The following is a 24,438-nucleotide window of genomic DNA, read 5'->3' on the forward strand; positions in this document are numbered from 1 at the left end:
TATTTAGAAAAAACATGCACTACTGTTTAATACTGTTGGTTATGTTGTGAATGCACTTGATTTTGTTTACATGCACTTATTTACTGTGCAAAATATGTTATGTTGATGTTAGATCAGATGTTGCACTTTTGAAAATGTGAATGTTAAAGGGTCATATACATTTTATTTCATGCTGTGTTTGTATCAGTGTATTCAGTTAGAAAAGCTTACTGTAAAAAGTTACATTTGCACAGTTGTTTACAATGGAAGGCTACTATTTAATGCCATTTAATGTTATGTTTAATTTAATTTTATATTTAAATGATTCAGGCAAACAAAAGAGTGACCAAATACTTTTTGTATACTACAGGCACCTTTCTACAATGTTCAGGTTTTGTTTGCACTTTATTTTTATCAACCTACTTGGGAAAATCATCACAAAATAAAAGAAAAAATTGTTTTCAACAGCTTCTGTCATCTGCAAAAAATTTTGGGGGAAAAAAATCGATTTAAATCGTGAATCGGATTTTTTGTAAAAAAATCGGAGATTTTTTTTTTAGGCCATATCGCCCAGCCCTAGTAGACGGGAACATGAATGTCGAAAAATATTGCCAAATCCTGGAGGATACTCTGACTCAGTCTGCAAGAGAACTACGACTTGGGAGAAGATTTATTCTCCAGCAAGACAATGACCCCGAGCATACAGCAAAAGCTCCACAGAATGGTTCAAAGACCACAAGGTGAATGTTCTGGAGTGGAAGTCAAAGTCCAGACCGCAATCCAAACGAGAATTTGTGGCTGGACTTGAAAAGAGCTGTTCACGCCTGATCCCCGAGCAACCTGACAGAGCTTGAACTGTTTTGAAGAAGAATAGAGAAAAATCTTCGTGTCCAGATGTACCAGCCTGAGTGAGACACATCCACACACTCAGTGCTGTGATTGCAACCAAAGATGCATTTACTAAATACTGACCTGAAGGGGGTGAATACTTATGCAATAATTTCCTTTACCTTATATATTTTTTCATTATTTTGTAAAAATCTGTTTTCACTTGTTTTTTTAAATTCTTGTCAAAAAAGCCAAATTATATTGACCATTATTTCATGTATAAAAGAAACAAAAGGATGAAACATCCAAGGGGGGTGAATACTTATGCAAGGCACTGTATGACTGAGCCACTTACTCACAGAAGGCTTTCTTCTACAAACGCACACAATCCTCATTTGAATTCAGTGAATTCCAGCAATTACTACAAACACAGTCAGCCAGCAATGTACAGTACCCTGCACATGTTGCATGAGCGCACCTTCATGCAAAGTCCTGTATTGCAGAACTTCCATTACATAACCTCACCGCGTACTCACTCTGTCTGCTGGCTGTCTGGGGTAGAAGAGAGTTTGGATTTTTTTTATTTAAACAACACACAAACAAAGTTCCCCACAGACGAACAAAACACGACCCCGTTCTATCAACACACACTCGGTGGGTACACAACATGTCAGTGATGAGAGATAACACTGAGCCGTGTGCGGTCGCTTAGACCGACTGCAGATAAAACAGTGAACGAACGGAGACAAGCACCCGCCAGATTAAGTCGGAGGCCATGGCAGTCGATCGGCCCATGAGATACTGATACTTATACTACAGAAAACACAAGTTAACAGCTTGATATGTGAGAATGAGTCAATCCAGGTCTTTAATGGATAAATAAATATCAAAAACACATCCCACATAAGTTCAAAGATGAAGACATTGCAACATTAGTTCAAAGTTACTTTGTATAAAGGTTAAATCTCTGCTGTGACTGTATAGTGAGTGTAAACACAGTACAGGTCAGTGCTGCCCTCTACAGGTCACACTAAGAGAGACATGTATTTATAACAGAGAATGACAAAGAATACAAAAGTCCAAATACAACAATTAAAAACACTACGAAAACAAATAATCAGAAAAACGCATATGGGGAACCATACGTGTCTTTCTGTAGTGCCTGGCTGTTTCTTTCTAGCAGAAATAATGCACCGAGAGCCTGAAGAGGTCCGTATGACAACAGCCAGAGACGGTGGTCCAAAGAATCACTCATGCTGGTTCCCTACTCCGTACTCCACCACCACATACAGAGGTGCAAGTATTCAGATCTTTTACTTATGGAAGACTACAGTGTCAACATACTGTTACACGTAAAGCCCTGCATTCAAAGTAAGTACAAATAACAGTACATATATAATTAGTGATGCATTTAAGTGCTTTGATTTTAAGGCTACTTTTAATTACTTTATATACTGCTGGGTAGCCTGACTTATAATATAGTGAATAAAATATATCTATACAATATAGTTTATGTATATTTTGTAGTAATAATCTCAAAGTTACTCAAGTTATTAAATAAATGTAGCGAAGTAAAACGGTACAATATTTGCCTCCAAAATATTGTGAATTACAAGTATAAAGTAGCGTAAAATGAAAATACTCAAATACTAGATATATATCCATACTAGATTATCTAGTGTGGACAGTTATTATCTAAGATAATAACTGTCCACACTAGATAATAACTGTGCATGACTGTCTCACTGAGCTTTCTGTTCTTGTTATTATCGCCTTGCTTTTGCTGCTTTGATGCCAAAACACTTCGTAAACTCTGTTTTTAAATGTGCTGTATAAATAAAGTCATTATTATTATTATTATTATAATGTCAGCGTACTAGCGTTTCATTGGTTACTCATGCACCTCACTTGGTCTGAGTAATCACTGTTAACCATGATCTATTGCCAAAAAGCCAAACAGATGAAGGGTTAGTTAGGTGTGCAGAAGGATGAGTGGAAGGGTTTTGTCTGAGTTAGTCATCACATTGAGTTACACTAAACACCTGAGGATGAAGGCTGTGATCACAGTCGCTGTGTTTTCTTAAACAATGAGAATACACACGACAAATTAAATACACCCGTCTGTCTTTCATCTTAGATTATTGAAGAACTGTCGCAATTATTTTCATTATCCATTCGTTCATCGATTCTGTTTGTGACACATCACTTAATTGGTTAATCTATAAAATGTTAGAAAATAGAAAAAAAAATCCAATCACAAGAAGTCAGAAGCCTGAGTCTCTGTTTTTACAGTAAATCCCAATATCTTAGAGGCTAGAAGCAGAGACAAACGACTCGACCGATGACACATTTATCACAATTGTCTATAGATCGACTGATTGATTCATAAAACATTCTTCCAGCACTAGTTGATGGGGCCTTTCTTTGGCTTTTCACTTAAACTAAAGGAGTATCTGTGCAAATTACAACACACAGTACAGGCTTGAACCAGTCTTCCCTTTTTTGATGTCTATAAAGGCCGTATGTACTGCTCACAACAGAAAGGCAGCCATGTGCAGTATTCATCTAAAACACTGTTACATTCAGAAAACTAGGGACAGAATATGGTGACGGTTAAAGTGTTTATTTCCATTACTACATGATGACGATATAGTATAATAACTCTAAGTGTGACGTCGTCTCTGCGGCTTCACTGGAACTTACTTTTGGTTTCATGTGGGGGAGCACCGGGGTTTTGGAAGGAGGTGGCAGCAAGCTGGAGTATGGGTGCAGAACCAGGGTGATTGTCTGATGACAAGAGGAGAGGGAGGGAGTGGAGGTTGGGAGAGAGAGTGAGAGAAAGAAGTGATTTAATGGATAGCTCACCCAAATTACAACATGACCTGAATGGATGGATGGATCACTGTTGTGGCTGTACATTGTCAGCTCACACACAAAACATCAAATCAAACGAGGCATGCTTGCCAAGTTGAGTTCACCTTCCAATTGAGTACTAAAAAAAAAAAAATATGAGTGGATGATAGTGGTGCAAATAATCACATTTAGCAAAGACATGAGGGAAACAAAACAGAACGCGGGTCGAACAAAACACACAACAGGCGAGATGTGGGTTTGTATCCACAAGAGGGCAACGAAGGGCCGCATACTGACAATAAATAAATAGCTGGTGTGCTTTTCTAGATGTTTCAAAGATGAACCACAGAGATCAATGTGCCCAGGAGATCAAGATTAAATTCATAATTATTTCATTCGGCGATTACATCTACAGATGTATCCCGACTTAGGTTGTATGAACAGCTGCCTGTCTGGAGGAAAATGACCCGTAAATCTCACCGACATACTTTGCTTTGACATGAACATTCTGGAAAATGTTACAGGAAAACTTTGAACGGGTCAGGGGAAGATGGATCTCTCTAAGACTGTAGCAGAGTGACTGGGTTGTAAATGTGGATTTGGGATTCTTACAGGCAGGACCATTATATACATTAGCATTGAATTATTCTTTCCGTTTGTAAATTCATTTTGATGGTGTTGGTGTATAAAGATGGCTCATAATAACTTTTCAGTATTGTAGCAGTTGTGTGGCAACTTCCGGAGACTGCAGGTAGTTTCTGCTCCCAGCCAAGAAATAGTCCGACACATACACACTCAATGGCAAAATGTAGTTTCTTTCACTTTGGTTTGTTTACGGATTAATTGCAGGAAATGACCTGCTTAGCATAGCATAAGAACTGGAAACAGCTGGCCTGGCTAACAAAATCTACCTACCAGGACCTTTAAATATGAGTAGTTAACATGTTATCTATGATGTTGCAGTAGGAACGAGGCACTAGGCAAGCTAACGGCATTTAGAGCACTGACAAGCAAAACAGGTGTCAGATTGTAGTTCCATGTCGCCGGCTTCCATTGAAAGTGACTTGTAGCCTGTTGATGCGTCGCTCACAGTGTGAACACAGCATCATATATTTAAGAGGCAGATGTGAGAGCGGCATCGATCATCTCATCTCACTAGAATGTGAATCTCTAGAATTAGAAAGTAAATAAGCATGTTTTCCAAGATGTGTTCCTTTAAAATTGAACTGACAAAGACGATTAATATCGGTTTATTGCTGGCACATAACAGGCATGAACTCTCTGCAAATGTAATTGGTTTACAATGTGAAACAGGCAGAAGTTGTATTGTGGTCAGGTAAAGGTTAAACAGTCTATTAGATGAGAGAGAAGGAAAAAAGTCCTCTGACTTAGAAAGAAATATTTGTCAAAAAGTCAAATCTTACATTAATTCTAGGGCTTTAATCATGGCAACCCTGAGCCCCGTCACTTACACTGTCATCACAGTAAATAAAAGGCCAAATCCACATGGTAAACAGAACATTGATCAGTACGGTGTTTATATTGCCATGTTATTTCCACTTCCTGATACATTACAGACTTACCCATAATTAGAGTGGGTGCCAGCCAAGAGAACAGAGGGCTGTGTGAGTAATCACACTGCCACCTAACACCACGAACAACGAACAAAGAACTCTGCTGGAGGAAATGTACTCGAGCTGAAATCCTAACACAGTTCTCAGGTAGGCGAGTGTAATATTCAGACTTTACTGTAACTCTGTTACTCTACGTCTGTTTCCCACCGTGTTCTATATTTACATCAATTCCAATAGAAAAGACTGCTTGTGCTTGTCTAACTGCCGAACAAGCTGGCCTGACGCAGAGCACAGGGTGAGTACATCAACACGTTGCTCACACTGTAATGGGTCACAAGGGTAGCAGCGAGAAAAAGACAGAACATCACTGCTGGGACTCTGCTCTTCATTACAATGGTATGACACTAGTTAAGCTAACTGGGTCATTCGCAGTCGATTATTGCATTTGTAAAAGCATGCACACGCCAGTGTGAGACGAGACTGAATCCCCCTGAATGTACTTAAGCCCTTCTAGGTGTCACCTTGGAAGGGTGATTACCTCTACAAAAATGTTTTTAACTTGAGACGTGAACTGATGCTGCATCTTGTTACTTGATTGCCTTTGGGTGTTATTGCGGTGAGAGGGAGTAAAGTCTCTTACTGGTGACGGGGGCGGCGTTGTTTGGAGTGTCCGCCCTCAGGTACTGTGTGGTCTGGGTGGACGGCTGAGACAGGCCTTGCGAGCTGCCGCTGTCACTCACACTGAAAGACACAGAGAAGAAGAGCCAGGAGTCGTTACCCAGAGGCACCAGGGTTGGGTTGCATCAGCGATTGGTAAATCCATTCATACATTAGTGTGTAAAGTCCTCTCTAAGTTCTTAGTAACTACAAGCTAGTTTAAAAGTTGTAGATTTACTAGAACGGCTGCACCATTAGAACTGAACATCATGTGTAAATCACTGTCCAATCAAAGGCATCTAGCTGCTGGAGTTATAACCTCAGAAAATGATGGAGTATTACTGAAGTCTTTGTAAATGTAGGATTGACTTTGTTACATTAACAAACATGGGGAAATAGGTGTGATTAAGAACTACAAGTGTTCATGTAATGTAGTTGCACTCTACATCACATGAACGAGTGAATGTCCCATCACTCCAACTGACCCTTGTGATTTGAGGCATATTCTATAGTTATTGTGAAATGTAACTGAACGCCTTCCCAGTTTACATATTTAATTAATTGCATTTCAATCTCAGGTCAGATATGATGACCATGTTTCATATGACTTTTTACAACCTCTGCTCGAATAGGTCATGTGTTGACAAGTGATCAGGTTCAGTGAGCTGTGCAACAGTTACACCTAGTGTTCAGTCGGTGCAAACATTTCACAACAATGAATCTCCACAAAAGAACGAGTGTGTGTGTGTGTTTACATTTCGTGATGTGTAAATCTCCACTTCTGATAAAACCAGGGTTATTCTGATCTTTAAAAGCAGCCACTGCTCTCCAACAAGAATCTAGACTTCATTACAGACTCATTTAAATACTTGGTCTGCAATTAACGATTGTTTTATATTTATCGACAAATCAGACAATTATTTTATCGACAAATTTTTAGGTCCATAAAACGTCGGAATTTTCCAAAGCCCAAGGTAACGTCTTTAGATTTATTTTGTCTGACCATCAATGCAAAACCCAAAGATATTCCTTTTATCGTAAATGCTACAAAAAACGAGTGAATTCTGAGCAGTTAAAAAACGTCCTCAAATAATGAACCTAATGATCGACCTCATGCTGATCAGAAACCGGAGTGATTTTTCAAAAGAAGGCTCTAAAGTTGATGGATGTACAAAATATTCTCGTACAACACAAGGATCCCATCATGCAATGTCATCGAATCGAGCCACTTTGGCCAAACAACATTGCAGCAACTTCCACGGAATGCAAGAAAACATTCTTTGTACAATGTTAAATGTACCACTGTCCCAATGGCTCACATCGATGTGTGATGACCTGCGTGGCCATCTGGAGGGGAGAATACAGGAAGTGAACAACGGGAACACACTTGAGTGCAGGTTTCAACTTGATATAATCCTCTCCGTGGAGTTGACCTATTTTTGTTGGGCTATGAACACCAGCATTCAGCAGGAAATACTAACATAACTTCCACAGGTGACACACACAACTTGGCTGTAAATCCGCTGTGCTGTGCGCTGGTTTTCATCAGCCTCAGTGCGACGAGCGTCCGTTGCTCCACTGATATACACAACAAAAGACCACGTTCTGTTTGGAGGCGGGACAAACAAAAAGAAACAAACCTGTCCTCGATCTCCACCCTCTTCATGCTGTGCAGGTGCAGGATGGCCAGGATGATGGCCACCAGGAAGATGACAACGCAGCAGACGCTCACACTTATGTAGAACACATGGGTGGAGGTGGTGGGGGCGGCCACGCCATCTACTGATGAAAGCAAGCCGCACATTAACAGTCAGACACGGCATAGGCGAACCCGGGGCCCACCAAAATACCATCCTCATTCCAGCTAAAGCTTCAAAAATATGAGGTCAGGCAATGAGATAAAGACACGAGTGAGATAAACTATAAGAGCACTGAGGGCTCCACTTAGGGTTAATGGAGGCCTGGAATAGAAGAGGCTCTGCCCAGGATCCAGTGTCTGAGAGCTTTTTCTCATCACCTCTCTAAAAGCCTCTGAGGGCCCCAGGTTCCGCGGGCCTACCCAAGCAGAAGGGAAACAACCCTCTAATGGCACTTTGTTACTCGGGCAGTGGGCTCACAAAGAGCCTGAATAAATCCTACTGGAAGAGGACAGCCACTCCGGAGAGGGGGGGGGTCATATGCCTTGGTTATGAAAAGTTAGACGAACATGCACTGCTATACAGAGGGACTCCTCAGTAGTAATGTAGCCGCTGTCTTTTCAGGCTGATGCCACCCGTGATTGACAACACATGGAGCTGGTACATAGAGATCAGCTGAGCATGATGTGGAGGTGAGCTCACTTACAGTCGGGTCGTGGAAGAGTGTTATTGTTGAGGGGAATGGTAATCTTTGGGTCTTCTATTCCTGTTCACAGAGGAAGAAGGAAGGAGGAGTATTAGATCAGCTCTACTGACTGGCAGACTTCATTCACACACTACATTCAGCGTCGTCTGTAATGCTCAAAGGAAAATAAACAGCGCTTATGTACTCCATGAAACTAAAAATGCCTTTATAAGCTTCCACTGTCATGAAGAGCCATGCACGTAGTTCCACCACATCTCATGAACTCAAACGATTGATCGGGCCGATGCCACATTAAAAAGCAGCCGCTAAGTATGAGAAGTCATTTTCTAATGGGACATAACAACAACGCTGTAAATGGGGTCGGTGTGATGTAAAGATGTTTCTCTGTGTTGAAAGAAAAAATGCAGAAGCCTTAAAAGGAAATTAAAACCACCAAAAGGCTAAATGGCTGACTTAGAAGTAGTGATGTTCAGACTGTTTTTTTTTGGCTGCTGTAATCAATAAAAGCTGGTTCCAAATCTGTAGTCCCTCTCATTAGAGAAGGGCATAGAATAGAACAGATGAATCATCAATTACACGACTGTCACTGAAGTGTCAATCGCATTAAACAAACTTCTCATAACGTGTTCTAATAGTCCGTGGTCCTCAAACGGAGAGGTAGTACAAACTAAATACAAGAGAGTGCAAGATGAAAGGCAATAGAGAATTGTGTCTCGTCGTGTGCTTAACTCTGATAGTTCCCAGTTGACAGGAGAGGACAAGCTCTCAAGCGGAGCACCAGGGACACAAACCTGAAATAACTTTCTTTTAGGCTAAGCTTTCCTCTGCTGCAACTCTCCAGATGCAGTCCAAGATGACAGGTAGGATTACCCAGCACACATTCTGAGCACCGCTTAGGCTGCTAATTTGACTCGTGCTCAACATAAGATGGGGACTAAATTTGCTTCTGAGGGGAACGTGACAAGAAGACCTCTTGGCCACATGTAATTATCTTCAGTCTGTTTGAAAATAGCACAGAACTGAATGAGGAATCCGAAAACCTGTACATCTCACTGCAGCTGGAGTATCTGACACAGGAATTCTCCTCAAACTCCATGTTCTATGTGGAATATATTTTGGAAACAAAGTATCAAAGTATCAAAACAGTAAGTGTCACTTTCTAATAGGGTTAGGGTTGTCGTAGCAGGAAAAGCACAGGAGTTACTAATAACATCAACGATGCACAGCCATCGTTACTGTCATTAATTGCACCTGTGCTTTTTCTGCATGACACGTAAAGACGGCTGCTGTGGAAACGGTCCACAGGTGGAGTAGTAATGACACTGATTCAGTCCGGCTGCACCACCTTATCAGCTGGTCATTAAGAGACTCACTTTTGAAGCACATTTTCCTCCTCTTGAAGTTCAGCACTGTGTAGTTGTTGGCATGGATGGTCAGATTGAGCTGCACTGTTAAAACAGCCTCTCCATCGACCTTGCCGGAACAGAAGAGGTCCACTCTAAAGACTGTAGAGACAGAGACACACGCACACACACACACACAAGCGTCAGTTAGAGAACCTTGGTCTCCTGATATCTGGTCTGAATCTTTATTAGCAATCACATGTCGGAGCTGTATGAGATCGCTGAGTAGTGAATATCTATATTTATAATGAATGACTTGTTTATGTCGTATAAGTTGGGCAGAAGCGTGTAATTGTTACAATGGTGTTTACAACTTTAACACCAGGACTGTAATTGTACAGTTTAGTCATTTAGAAATTATGAAATTAATTCCGAAAGGATTCATTTCAAAATACTTAAAAGTTTGCAAACCAGCAGTGACGCCACTCATTTCTTAACTTGATCACCAGTTTAAAACCCAACATTTTGATCGGCCTCACATCCTGGTTAGTTATTGAAAGTAAATGCGCTTTTTAAATCTGTCGATGCAGACAGACAATCACTGGTAGGACCCAGCACACTAGCAGCATGGCGTCACACAAATGAGCCATTTAAGTGACACCGTGGTACAACCCTGCACTAATCACCACAGCTGCCATATTCAGGCACATAACCCTCCAAAGGACTGCAACTTGATGTTTTTTCACAATTATATGGATAAAACAGATGAGATATAACATAGTAATAAGGGAGTTTAAAGATACTGGTGGCCAAATTTTGTTAGCCTTGGAGGTATTTTCCATCCTCTGTTCATGTGAGTGATACCTATGTTGGAATGAGGGCTGGGAGGCAGGTTTGAAGGCAACACCAGTGTGCTTGTCTGAGTCATTTTATACTCAGAAGACATCCTTTTTTTGGCTTCATGCGCCACTGAGCAATGGTATTTTAAAGAACAGCCTCCAACGCTGTATCCAGCTCTCTTCATACGTCCATGATGTGCACCACAGACTTCCGACGGCCGAGCTGGCAAAGTTACGATGAGCCCTCTCCTGATTTAAATGGGGATAAAATACTTGAAAGTGTGTGGCTCTTCTAGAATTTCCAAATGTTATCGGACCAAACTGATCAAATGCTGATGGTGAAACTATCATAATTTCCAAAAATTCCAATTGACACAGTTGAAGAAGTATGGATTTCCAGAGACCATTTTGAAAAGTCTGCAAACTGTAGGTACGTGGGATCCCCATGAGCGCATGACACAACAAAAAAGTAGGTATTTGACAAACCAGAGGGAACACGGGGAACCCCCCCCTGAATGGAGATGTTGCTCCGTGGCTGGTTCATGGCAACAGGGTTGTCCATGAGGAAGCCAAGCCGGTAGTCAACCTATGAACACGGAATGAACGAGAGGTGTCAACACAGAAATGGGTCGCCTTGCATGCGTGTACAACTGCAGCATGTATCGCAGGGGTTAACCGATGATTGCAGTCTCTGAGACGTACCTTTGTCTTGGAGTGCCATGAGAAGTGAAGGCTGTTGGTCTCACTGGGCACCGGCAGGGTGAAGGAGAGAGCATAATGATTCACCACATCGTCGCGCACATAGTAGAGCTCTGCGTCTAGGCCTGTGTGAGGGCAGAGCACATAACATTGTATCTTATGAGAAATATTTTGGAAATCCAGAAGAAGAAAAGAAAACCAGCACACTGGGGATAAAAGACAACATAGAGGTAGATTTAGACACAGCCTGAGGAAAATGGTAAAATATCCACTCAGACCGCCAGCTTGGATTGGGGGGGTTCCCCACAATAAAGGAGATGGACAAACCACATCTGGTAGTACTCGAGCCCTCTTCAGTGCCCAAAGTGGAAAAACTTCAAAACGTTGACGCGAGGCAACATTCAAATATGACTGCGATTTTCTATCCAGGAAACACAATTGGGCAGGGGAAGGGTTAAGAGGAAGGGATTGGCATGCCTTAGATAAAACGCGCCTCGCATACAACACCCAGTCTGTTCAACCATTCCTTATTTTCCTCACTGCTGCATCAAAAAACCACACATGTCTAATGTGTAATGGTGAAATCACCCGACCCCGGCCTGGGGCAGTGCTATCAGTCCTTGAACGCGTCTGTGTGCCAGTGGGGTCCGTCTATCAGTATCTAGTTTAAATAGAGGGGAAGAATGTGCCCGGGCTCCCCCCGATACCCTCGGGCTACCTCAGAGCATTGGCTCAATTAAAAACAGTCTCAGGCATTTACCAACACGGAGGGTGTTACATAAACTAGTCTCCAACAGGCCCGTGGAGGAAGATGGCTGGCTGTCCTTTCCCTTTACTGAGACACTGCTCCGTGTACATCTTTACTAAAACCCATCCATGGTTGAAATTAAAAGGTAGCTCTATACGTGTAAAAAAAAATGAAAGTAAAGTTATGGGCAATCACTTAAAACAAATATGATTTTTATGACCGATTATCCAAATAGCATTTTCAGCATTCAACTTAAACTAGCAAAACATCTTAAAACAAAGTCCACAAACATTTCCCCAAAGCTTTCAACCACATCTCATGGTCTAGGTCCTAGACTCTCGGTCATGGACAGAGAGACACTATGACAACGGAGAAAAACATCTGCTGATGAGGACCAGGGGATGAAAGTGAAAGCCCTAGTAAAAAGCTAATAAGGGGACGTTGAGTTAAAGGGGACATATTTTACTTGAATTTTGAGTTTCTACTAGAACATATTTACATGCTTTAACATAAAAGAACACTGGATTTTTCATATACTATCTGTCTGAATATACCTGCATTTACCCTCGGTCTGAAAACCTTGGTTTTAGCGTCTCTTTAAGCCCCCCTCCCAAAAAAAGCCCAGTCTGGTAATATTCTGATGAGCCTGCATCTGACATAGGAAGGGAAGCCAAATGTGGCTCGTTGAATCGCATGTGTCCTGATTTAAGCAGCCCGCTTGTCTGTTTTGTAGCTACTCTCGAACTCTGTTGGTAGTCTGGCGAGGAATAGGTAGGTAGTCCACTTTGAGAGCTTTGAGCCGCCTTCTGCATTTCACAACGATTCAGTGTGAGACAGTGAACCTAAATAGTAACGTTGTTGGTCGTAATACCAAAACAATGAGCTGAAAGATGCCATCCATCTATGTAGACCTGATGTAAACTGCAGAGTCGGGTGATAACACATGCTAAGATCTGTGTGGGAAAAAAATATAAATTCATACATGTGAATGACAACATATTAAACTTTTAGCCTTAAATAAGCAACTGGACAATTGTAATTGTAAAACGCTGTGACACTGATATTTTGTCCACAGCACAAATAACTGTACATATGTCGGCACTAGAGGCAGCAGATGTGTGCACATGACCACACAGTCGAGTCCCGGAATAATTGCCTTTCTCATGCTCAGCTCCGTCTGCCTCCCTCGTCTCAACATGTGGCCACACCGCTTTGATACCAATTAAACTATGCAACCAGGCATAACAGGCCCAAAGAGGACCAGCGTGAGTCTGGCTCACGTTCGTCCCTCCCACAGCCCCACAGACACCCACCCGAGAGCAACGACTTCTGAACAGGAACATGAGGGAATGGCGACAGGGGCCTTGTCAGTGTTCACAGACGGAGGAGCGGGGGAATGAGTGGTTCCTGAGGTTAAGGAAGTGGAACCACACAGTTTCATCTCGGACTCACACTCACGGCTTTGGTAGAAGGTGGGCCTGGAAGCAAGATTCTCGTTTGGTCACGACGTATTAAGTGCCTCGCTTTGTTTGCTGCGCGGGAAACACGCAGTCTTCTTAAACACTGATGGAAAATGAACAACATCATTCTGAATTCCAGCGCGATGGCTTGGCAGCTGTGTTGTGTTTTGAGGGATTATTTCCTGCAGGACATTTCCATTTCTCCATGCTGGTGTCAAGAGATTAACAATAGCCAGGGCATAACACGCTGTATCACCTGCACCGATCTGAAAAATACACTCAACTCCAGAAATAACTTCATGTTTACAGTTACGAATCCTCGATGCTCACATTTTGAGACTGCGTGGAATAAATGACACCAAAATTTGTGGATGAAATAATACTAAAACTAAATCTGTCTGACATTTTCAAATAAATGATTACTGTTGTCATTCATCTCATCATCGCCTCAGTGGAAACAATTTTTCATGACTTATTCTAAATAAGAAGTCATTAAGCCGCTCAATCAGCGCACACATTCTGACGTGTGCACTGTGTTTGTATTAAACTAGACTTCACTGCGTATCATTTGTCCCACAGTGACACGCAGTCATAACAACCAATGTTAAAATCAGTGCTGCATTTTATAATATGATGAAATTACATCATGCATCAACAAGTGACTTGATCAGCGGATTATGCCATCTCTCAGAACCTGGTTTCTGCTCCTTGGGAGAATGTTGGCCTTTTTCTTTGACGGGTAACAGCTCGCTGCTTTACACGGAGCTTCTGAAATCTTTGCAGCATGTGACAGCATTGTGCACGGCCAAGTGGGGAAGAGAACTAGGGGCCTTTAAAGGAGACGTGTCACGCTCACGTTCAGGTGCAGACTTGTATTTTTGGGGGCTGGCACTCAGCGGCCTCCAGACATTAATGCACGACAAACTTTAAATTAAGTTTGAGATATTTCTTATTTAGATAGTTTGAGATATTGTTTTACAGGAAGCGTTTCTCCACTCCACTGTACAAATTCAACACAACACAAATCAACTGCTCTTTCCACATGACACCCTTATGACATTCCGAGAGTACCAACGCATTAAAGCTGCCCAGTACAATCAGTCTTCCTAATTGAAGTGCTTAGCTCAAGGTCATGTTGACACTTCTCTCAGCTGAGGGAGGGGAGACAGGATTACTCACTCACTTCCCTCCTACCACATGCTCCTACTGGTGCACATTGAACCTAGCATAGACACAGAAATGGTCGTTCCTTTCGTACGCAGATGTCAACACAAAACTGTAACTTACAGCAGCATCTTAGCTTGCCTTCACGTTTCGAGCTCTATAACGTTTTCTCGTCGACATGCAGTGTTCTCTTGCAAATCTGTGTATCGAGTTGCAGAAAGAGCAGAACAAAAGGTGGCAGTGGCCAGGTGGTGAGGTCCAGGGCGGACACAACAAAGACCCTCTTGTGCGCACGGTCGACACTTTACCTCCCAAAGCCTTCATCCCTGAGTGCTCCGGAGATAAACACTCCCTCTCGCTGGGCGGACACCGGCGACGTTAACCATGGAAGGAGAAAACGAGGGCCAGCGGGAAACTATCGACTGGAAACTCCAAACAAGTTCACAGCCATGAATCAGGCCGGAGGGGGGGGGGGGGGGGGGGGGGGGGGGGGGGGGGGGCTAATGCAGGAAGGACTTTAAGGTCTAAGATATCACACACACAAGAACAGCTATAAAGTGAGGACGATGGGATTTGGTCTGTGGTTGAAAAAGACGTCGTGAAAAGTAGCCCGATGCTAAAATCACTATGGATTGATGAGCCGTTTAATCTGTCAGCTGACAGGTAACAACCAGAATATTAAAGACTCATTGTACGAAAACATCGACAAATGATTTCATGTCAAGTTAAAAATAGTTCCCCGTGTGAACGAACGCACTACAGCTGACAATCATTCAAACAAAGACAAGTTCTATTCAAAGAGATGATGCTCAACGAGAGGAGACACCGGGACCAGTGTAGTCTGGATGATGACCTACTCACACCAAACTCAGATGAAGCAGAACTTTAAAGTGCCGATTTAGACTTGGAAGCTGCTTTTTTTACCTGTTGCTTTAATAATATCCACTCAAACACGAGGAATTTGGTTCAGACATGCCATCCCTTGTCACCGTCTACTCTCTGGAGATGTAGGGCACTTGAGAGTTTTCTCTTCTTCCTGGTGACAAAGTCTGCAGGATTGGTGTAAGACTGGGTATGTCATTTGAGTTGTGCTGCAGTAACTCTTGAAGTGTGGGAAGCGATTGAATCTTGCTGAAGTGGGCAGGACCCCCGGCAGCATCATGGGGGCCCTGCGGACTACCGCACTCCGCTCAACCCTCGGTGGACCGACCGGCCTCTAGTGACACATTGTGTAGACGAGGTTCGTTCCCATACATGGCCCGCAGTGACTTTTTCTTTTAAGGAATCTTGAAAGCCATTTTACTGCCTATTAGCTACCAAACCACTCTGCTTTACACTGACATGAGTGATTCCTTTTGCTGGTTTTTGTGGAAAATTCGGTTAAAATCCTGTATATCTGTGCTACATTTGGATGGAAACTTGTCTACTGAGGCTGTTTCGCTGGCGGCCGCACACCTTTCTTTCCAAGAGAGAGGTTTTGGGCACAGACGAGCTTTAGTGCATGTCCCAACAGAAAACCAACACACCTCCTGCAATTGAAGAAAAGCATCAGTATCAAAGTGCAAAATGACAAGGAAGGCGCAGTGATGTCATTATGTGACGTGTTCTCGGAAAAGATCAACCAAACATTCTGACGAAAGCAACGCCGGTCGCTAAAATGTTCACATCTGAAAGGGTCTTTCAGCTGGAAAGTAGAAACACACATTAGGTCACAATCTTTGCTGTTTGTCTTTGATTGGCTTCAAAGAAACCTCACATCAGTTTCCTTCTTGTATTTCCACGAGGTGGCTCGAGGGCAGGCGAGGATTAAGGAATCTGAGCAGGACTGTCTGCCGCTGCCTCTTTTATAGGCACCTCATTGACGGCTATTTGTTGCTTAAAGGGGCTGAAGTGGTCTGAAGCACACCATCTCGCTCCTCTATTTTTGGACGGCGTTTGACATGGGCAGCTTTGTGAGAGCACTTTTAAAGGCCGGGTTTTGAACGCAAGGTCAAATATTCTTGTGCTTTTTTTTTTCTTTCTTTTTTGTAGTTTAAAAAGCTGTGTTTGCTAACTGTTCTATTTTAGAAATGCGAGAGAAACCAGAGGGCAAATCCCTGATTTCAACATCTACCGCTCCCGATATTTCTTCATTTCCACAACATAACGGCTAAATTAAATCAATGTAACTCCAGCATAACAGTGATCTCAATAGAATTACGCTATAACTCAAATTCTTGTGGAATTTGCTGTCATGCAGACATAGAAAAAAAATTTAAAAAACAGATTTTACACATTTTACCACAAGGGTAACAATTTATAAAATGAGTGCTTGCTTTACGTTACAGAAGCTCCTGTAAGGCACCCACACATCTTTTGTCTGAGAGCAGCGGCTCTCAGACAAAAGATGTGAAAGCGGGGGCTTCTCTATTCAACCAAAGGGATCCTTGGAGAGTGGCATGGAGGAAATGAATGCTGCTGCCAATCACTCCTCACTGTTCACGGGCCTTTCTCAAAGCCCCTGCTTTCCTTTCAGCTCTTTGGTGGAGGAGGAGGAGGAGGAGGAGGAGGAGGAGGAGGAGGAGGAGGAGGAGGAGGAGGAGGAGGAGGAGGAGAGGGGCACATGGCTCTTCACAATACGCTGACGATTTTAGTTCATATCTCTTAGACCTGGGTATTTCCGTTTTTGCACGCTCAGCCAGATTTAAACCAAACTCTGACCTCCTCAACTGGTCGGGTGAGTGGAAAAAAATATTCACTTTGCTAGAATTTCCCCTGCTGGAAGTCACCGTGAAATCAAACGGGAGAATGTCAGTATTTATTTTAAAAGTACAACATGTGAGCCGGTTGTAATGCCAGGTGGAGTTTGTCCGATTACAATCTGCCAACAAGTGCAGCTCCTCTTCCCTCAAGCACTTTAACAGGGAACTGCTTGTGTTGTGCAGCTATGCTTCAGCCTGAAGTGGAGCAGCCCGGTACTACTACAGTGAGCAGCGACAACACAGCGAGGACGCCATGCAAGACCTAGAAAACAGACTCTCTTAGTGCTTACTTTCCACCAGGAGGAAATTCCTCAGAGTTATGCGTTACCTGGTCTACCGTGGAAAACTGGGCTAAAAGGCCATTATTATAGGAGACAGCAAAAGGAAGTACAGAAATCTGATTTTTACTTCATCTTCTACGTGATCACGTGGATCGTCGGGATGCCAGGAAACGGAGAGAGAGAAAGGAAGCCATTGAAGGCAGTGAAAGCGATGTCATAGCTTGGGTCATGGGCCTTGTGAATGCAGTAAGGCTCACCCGGCTGTCATACTTTTCTGAGCAACCTCTAAATTAAAACGGTTGAAAAGTTGTAAAACCTTCATGACTCTCCGGTAAACATTGACACATGGCATTTGCTTGGGATTAAAAAGTTTAAAATATCTGACTGATAGAAAATCGAATAGGGAACTATTGTGAAAGTCATTTAATGTCATTTTTTAAGCAGAAATGACAAACAACACCACTGGATTCAGCCTTGTATTATTGCAAACTGGTTATCGTTGCATTTCAGACTGTTGCTTCAACAAAATAAGCCATTTGAATATATCAGCGTGTGGTCGGGAAAACTGTGAGGGCCTTATTTCTGGTGCTTTACAGTCTCTCCACTGGGACTGAATCACACCCGTTATTCCCTCTAGCCCTACTACTCAAATGTAATTTCTTTCCCATCTGAGTTCCTGTCATTATCTGTTCTAACCATCATGGACCTCCATAACGCTCCAGAAATCTGTAACTGGACACACACACAGAAGTCTGATCAATGAGGTGGCTTCACATCTAATGAGTTTTTGACTCAAATCTGTAGCAGCTCCTCCACTCCGGGTCTGGAAAATGTGCCATGCAAGCAACAGCCTGCAGGGATGTTTTAACACTTTTCAACTGCCGTACAGCAAAAAGTGAGTCAATGGGTTAAGTATGGCTGAAGTAAGTGAATTTGAGCCGGCAGCTGCGACACAATTCGGAGCCAGGATGCGGGTCTTGAGACGCAGCTGATCTGGGAGCTCAGGGTAGGAATGCATGTGGAGAGTCGCTTCTCTCCCCGTCAGTCACATGCAGAAACAATCAGGGATGCTGCTGCACTTCATCTACAGACAAATATACGCTGCTGCGCGGGTTTCTATTCAGCCATGACTTTTTCCTGTTCCATACCCCCCCCCCTGTCCTGGGATATCCATGTCTGGTGATCCCCAGACTCACATGTCCAGTACAGGCTTCCCCTTCCCTAACTGCCCTGAACAGACACATGCCCTTTGTGGGTCACAGTTTTAGAAGATTACATTCCTTGCTACTTTGCCACTGAATCGTGGAAGTTTCTGTCCACACACACTTTTAGCTCGGCACATGTCGTTGTCAAACATTAAGAGATTTCTTCACACGACCGGACACGGTTTGAGTTCATGATTAAGTTCAAACATAGTAACGCGCTGGTAATAACTCTGCATACGCAGCATGACGAGGTGAGCCAACACAACTTCCTGTTCAAAAGCTGGACGCTCTTGATGCTTCCTCCTAATTGATCTGACGACAGACACAAATTGTAGCCGAGTCCGACCGGATCCCATCTGATGCAAAAACAAATGCTGACGCCACTACGAGGGTGATGATACAATTATTACCGGCAGCGCACAGGTCAATTTGAGAAGTTGCAGCATCAGCTTCCTCCCTCCACAGAGGCATCGCGCCCCACCACCTCTACCCGGTCATTAGCCTGAAAAGTGGCACTCGCAGTGGTAAATGACTGGTTCTCAAACTGCACCTTCATCACATCTTTAGTAAACCCAAAATTAACTGTTAAGGACCAATCCATGAACCGGCTCAACCTTTGAACCAGGATAAAGGACATTTAACACCCACAGACATCATGATATCCAACATGACTTCCATCAGACAAACTGTGGAGTAAAAACAGCGCAATTTGGTCTACTGTGCGGGTCTTAAGAACATCTTTGTGTACAGTATAGGTCAAATACTAATGCCTAATACGGCCAAGGCTAAATCATAACACAATTTTGTGCATCTTCTGCAGCAATAGCAACCCGCTGGACGAAACTTAGCTCTCCTCACTTCACATCACCGAACACTGACACACAACCACTAACATCCTATCTGGTCGCCGTCTCAAATGTATGCTGTAGTCACTTCCTTCTTTTCCACAACTCCTGGTGACACATCAGCATACCTCTGTTGATGCGCTAAAACCACACAACAGCTGTGGAGCTGCTTCCAGACTGGTTTCTCAATGATGGAACATTTGGCTTCTTCTCGTGTGAGGGGAACATTAGAGGACATCTCTACTGTTGAGCCAACATTGGACATCAAGGTTGCTCTGATTTAAGATCCACACATTTACACAGTATACCGTTTATAAATCACGTATTACATCTTGATCTTTATTGTCCAATATTGACAGCACAGCTCATAAAAATCAATTATATTGACTATATCCGTGATGCCTTTGGTAAATGTTCTGTTATGTTCTAATTATTATTTTAGGATATTGAGAGTGTCTACAACAGCATTAAGGGAGACTTTTCCATTCTGTGTGTTACAGTTAACTTTGAAGATTTACAGCAGAGCTCGTGCTCTTTGGGTCAAAAGTTAAATTCTCTCCTGTGGGCCAGTTCACACCCAGATCCGAACGGTCTTGTGTTGTATATGACACTGTGATTGCTCAAAAATAAGAGTGAGTTGTAATACTCGTGTTTTAGAAGGAAAAATGCAGATGTGGGGGACACACTGGCACAACTGCATCACCATACACACACAGACACAAACAAAGTTTGAAGACAGCTGTCTGTACACGCAGGCCTTCTTACCCAAAAGCGTCTTCACCTCCTCGACACTCATGTATATGTTGACACTCGGCTGAATGTTGTTGACGCCAGAAGTGGTGCTCGGGTTGGCCAGGCCGCCAGCCCCTTCCAGCAGCAGGAGGAAGAAGAAGCCCCCCAGCCTCCACAGCACCGAGTGGGGCCACCCTCGGGACTCCGGCGGGCTGCCAGAGCCGTGAATCAGCCCCAACATATCGGTGGTCGTCTGGCTCGCGGTCGTTCTCGGTGTTCCCCAGTCGCCAATGTCTTTCTCATCCGTATCTGAAGTTAATCCCGGGAGGCAACATTACTAGTTACTTTACGCCGCAGCGCCACTTTGACCCGTTCCCACTTTTCCACGAGCCTGTTTTTTTTGTCCTTTCTTGCTAGCAGAGGCAGGCTAAGTTAGCCGGAGCGGGCTAACTTTCGTCGGACTGTGCTAACCGTCCTCGGCCGGACTCTCGTTGAATGTTTGAATGTTTGAAGGTTTACGACGTTTTCCCAGCTCATAAAACTCACACCGGATATCGCCACATTGAGGCGCTTTGATATGCGCAGGCAAAAGGGAAAGTATGAAAAAGGTGCCCTGAAGTAGCAAACTAGCTAATACATCCAGTTTTCTCCCTCCATGGTCCTTCCTCCCGTCGCTCTTTGCTCACTATCTCAGTTTTCACTCGGAGCAGGGGGGGGGGGGGGGGGGGGGGGAGTGCAGCGGGGGCTCTATCTACAGAAGTATGTTGCCTTCATGTGCTGTCGGAGATATTTTAACAAACTGAATGTAAATAATGAACCAAAAAAGCATATAACCAGCCACTTTTATAACATTAAATTAGCCCTGAAGCCAAACATATTGTAAAATCCGTACTTCATTGTGTGTCACATTTGTTGTTGGAAGGATGGGCAGAAGGTCGGAAAGGCACGTTCCACTTGGGACAGTCCGAGGTTCCCTGAAGGCAGCACACAAACCGCAGATCTGGAGTGGGACGATTATCCTAAACATGCCCAAATGCAAATACTGCGATATAATGACAAGTCCGCTTTTTAGAAGTAGACATATTTTAACCGAGACCACAAAAACTGGTAGTAAGACATCAGCTTTTATTAAAAGACATGATTTCCCCTAGTTTAGTCTTTTGATGATTTCCCCTATGATGTTGAGCAGGATTAAGATCTTGTGAATGTGAAGGCCGTAGCATATCATTGTACTCATCAAGTCACTCAGTGAGCCCCTCCTGCTTTGAATGGAAGCATCTGCTTTTGTCGTCTCTTACGTAGGCTTTCCATTTAACGTGCCACTTTTCTGAGTCCTGAGATGTAGAAGAAGTGAAATTTCACAAAGTCTGCTGATGCATATGAGGAATTGTCACTGTTACGTGCTTGAGTTGTTAAGCAGAGAGACTGTTCTGTCCCATGTATCTGCCTCATGTGGATTCAAGTTAGAGTCAGGGTTTATTTTTTTACAAGTCTGGGTTTCGCACTGTGCACCACAGCCACTCAACACTGTGATGTAAAGTAGTAATGGTTGACATTTTAAGTGACAGACAGCATTCCTGTAGTCGTGGATCAAAAGAGGCTTTGGTCTCCCTTCCCTCCTCTTGATAAACTTTCGTTAAAACACTTCCAGTCAGGTGCTTGTTATACCAGCGGCAACAACGCTGGTATTGTTATCACCTTGTCATCGTGGCAAAATGTGATCCTGGAGACACAGATTGCAGCAGGAGCTACCACTGAAGCAGTTTTGAGTACTTTGCCATGTGTTCATGTCAGTCTTCCTCAAGGGTCCTGTTTCATCCTTTTAAACTTGGCTCTCTATTTCATCTCTAATTTTATTTATCCCATTTATACCCTCATTAGCGCATGATTCTTTTGTGTAAATTGATTGGTTTAAACATTGCACTGTGATTGTTTTACCCCTTATGGGAAGCAGATTGAGATTTTGTTGTATTTCAAACTGTGCTGCATACATTCAATTATTCGAATTATGTTTGTGGACAGATTTTGTCAACGTGACAGCATCACAACCGTGCAAGAAGCCATCCCGGAACTTTACAGAGGTGTAGTTGAGATCAAAATGAACGCCGGGTTGAAAGATGGTTGTGGTCCGAGCACGGGGGCAAGGTAGGAAGTGGGAACTTTTACAACATTACGCCCCTGGACCGATTTGGCGTTGCAGCTGGCTTGAGCCCATCACAAGATGATCTCTAACTAGAGACCAGTGGCCTGTTCCCCACTTCCTATCCACCTACTTTTGCCGCCCTTTCATCATACCAATGACCCAGAGCTATTTGAATGAAAGTGTTGACCATGTCTGTGTGATGGTAATACTACAGCATTACCTGAACAGATTTGCTTGAAAGTAAACATTAAGCAGTTTCCTATGCATATATGTAAAATGATCAACTGAGCAGAAATACAGTGGATACTAGGAGACTTTGTCTACTTTCTAAGAAATAATCCAGGATGCATATGTACACCACAAAAGATACAGGAAGCACAAAACATTTAAACATTTTTATTATTAAAATATTCAACTACAAAATGGCCTATAAACACTATTTACAGAATAGCGAGCAGTGATGCCTGCTAAGACACAGAGAAGGATATTTATACACAGGAAACACTGTGCGCCATTGTCAGAGCAAGAGATGAATTCATGGAGTGTGGAGAAAGCATACATTTCCCATCGTCTTTATAAGGAGATCGGGGGAGGGGGGGGGGACTCGGAACACTCTACAGTTATTTTACCTGAGGGACAACACCTGCAGCTGAATCACAAATCCTAAAAAACCTCTCCTGATGTGTCAGCATGGACATGGACATGGACATGAGGTATATAAGGTCTCCGATGCGGTACAGCCGACTGCTCACCGTTAACATTTGCACACGTGTGTGTTTGTGCGTAGAATCAGTCATCGAGCATCGCCAACGATAAATGATGCGTCCTCTGATCGACTGAAGTCCTCTCATGAGGCGTGCAGCTCCAAACACAGCTCTCAGGAATGAACAAACACAACCTTATTTCCACATGAATGATGGACTGTTAATGTTACAGTGGGCTCTGACGGAGTTTCTCAGCACAAAAAAATGATCAGTTACTTCAAGTAGATTATAAACACCAAATTTGAAGTTAGGGCTTTTCACATGACAGTGATGACGGTCCTTTCATCAGTACCCGAGTGCTCTAGAAATAAAAGAAGAACATTTTTAAGACAATTGTTAAACATCTTTCGATCTTGTGCATATACAGTACATGATTGGAGGGAACATTTCACTGCAAAAAGTACAGTTATGTTGATTGTGTTAAAGAAAACGAACCTTTTATTGTTGTCTGTTTGTTCTTCTGACTGTTAGGAAAGATAATATCAGGGAGTGAGAAGAGTCACATTGGATTCTTTGCTTAAAAACAACTTCAACACTGCTCAGATAGCTTTTTACTAAAACTCACTCTGACTTTTCTTTGGAGGCGTCGGTTCACAAATCTCTCGATAACAAACATCCTGCTGTACTTTATACGTCCTTTTGTACCTGCGAAGGAGGAAACACGGATCCGTTTAGTCACATACGAGCTCTGCTTTTCTTCAGCTCCGTGATGAGAATAAGCATGCGAGGCCGGAAACAGCAGATCCACAGCCTGATGTGACTTACAGGTAGTGGCACACTCCACCCTCCCACACGGGCACGCTCTTGGTCTCAGAGTAGAGACGGGTGCAGGGGTGCGGCACTCGCTGGCACACTGCAAAGCAGAGGGTCACACAACATGAGGTATTTTCAATGCGTTAAACAGTCTGCTGGATGGTTTAGGAGTCATGTGGGATGGAGCCGGGCCCTTCTCTCCGGCTGATGGATGGTTTTAGGAAAGGAATGTTTAAACAATTTGACGCTGGATGTTTAGGTGGAGAGAAGGACTCGAGAGGGGGGAGGGTATGTCCAGTGTCTCCTCGTGCACAGCTTCATCAACATCCTATTAGTACTGGAATCAGGCTCATATTGTTTGACTGTTTGTCACTGTTTCACTTTGTTTGGGAGGGTTGGATGTCATAGAACATAATCCCTGGTTAAAGTGGAAAAACAGATTCATACTGGTGGCCGAATTATGTTTTCATACTGGCCACTATGTAGC

The 24,438-nt window shown here is 43.2% G+C and overlaps 2 protein-coding genes across 7 annotated transcripts in view; both read right to left on the minus strand.

Annotated features, from left to right (window-relative positions):
* ryk (receptor like tyrosine kinase) overlaps nt 1-20,956 on the minus strand; it is a 40,586-nt gene extending 19,630 nt beyond the window's left edge. Inside the window, exons 1-8 of one of the 3 annotated variants that reach the window (XM_079267988.1) lie at nt 20,325-20,956; nt 11,119-11,240; nt 10,903-11,002; nt 9,608-9,739; nt 8,235-8,294; nt 7,532-7,670; nt 5,875-5,975; nt 3,511-3,594 (exon numbers count right to left, since the gene is read on the minus strand). In XM_079267988.1, the coding sequence (XP_079124114.1) occupies nt 3,511-3,594; nt 5,875-5,975; nt 7,532-7,670; nt 8,235-8,294; nt 9,608-9,739; nt 10,903-11,002; nt 11,119-11,240; nt 20,325-20,532 (946 nt within the window). In that variant the 5' untranslated portion in view covers nt 20,533-20,956. Of the gene's footprint in view, nt 1-3,510; nt 3,595-5,874; nt 5,976-7,531; nt 7,674-8,234; nt 8,295-9,607; nt 9,740-10,902; nt 11,003-11,118; nt 11,241-20,324 lie in introns of all 3 variants that reach the window. The other 2 variants (XM_079267987.1, XM_079267989.1) reach the window with 2 other exon arrangements.
* Nucleotides 20,957-22,815: 1,859 nt separating this feature from the next.
* sned1 (sushi, nidogen and EGF-like domains 1) overlaps nt 22,816-24,438 on the minus strand; it is a 24,359-nt gene continuing 22,736 nt past the window's right edge. For all 4 annotated transcript variants that reach the window (XM_079267735.1, XM_079267734.1, XM_079267736.1 and 1 more), the window contains 4 exons: nt 23,964-24,051; nt 23,764-23,843; nt 23,634-23,662; nt 22,816-23,499 (listed from right to left, as the gene is read on the minus strand). In XM_079267735.1, coding sequence (XP_079123861.1) covers nt 23,637-23,662; nt 23,764-23,843; nt 23,964-24,051 — 194 coding nt within the window. In that variant the 3' untranslated portion in view covers nt 22,816-23,499; nt 23,634-23,636. The remainder of the gene's footprint in view (nt 23,500-23,633; nt 23,663-23,763; nt 23,844-23,963; nt 24,052-24,438) is intronic.

Source organism: Melanostigma gelatinosum (genome assembly GCF_949748355.1).
Source record: "Melanostigma gelatinosum genome assembly, chromosome: 4".
Lineage (NCBI taxonomy): Eukaryota > Metazoa > Chordata > Actinopteri > Perciformes > Zoarcidae > Melanostigma > Melanostigma gelatinosum.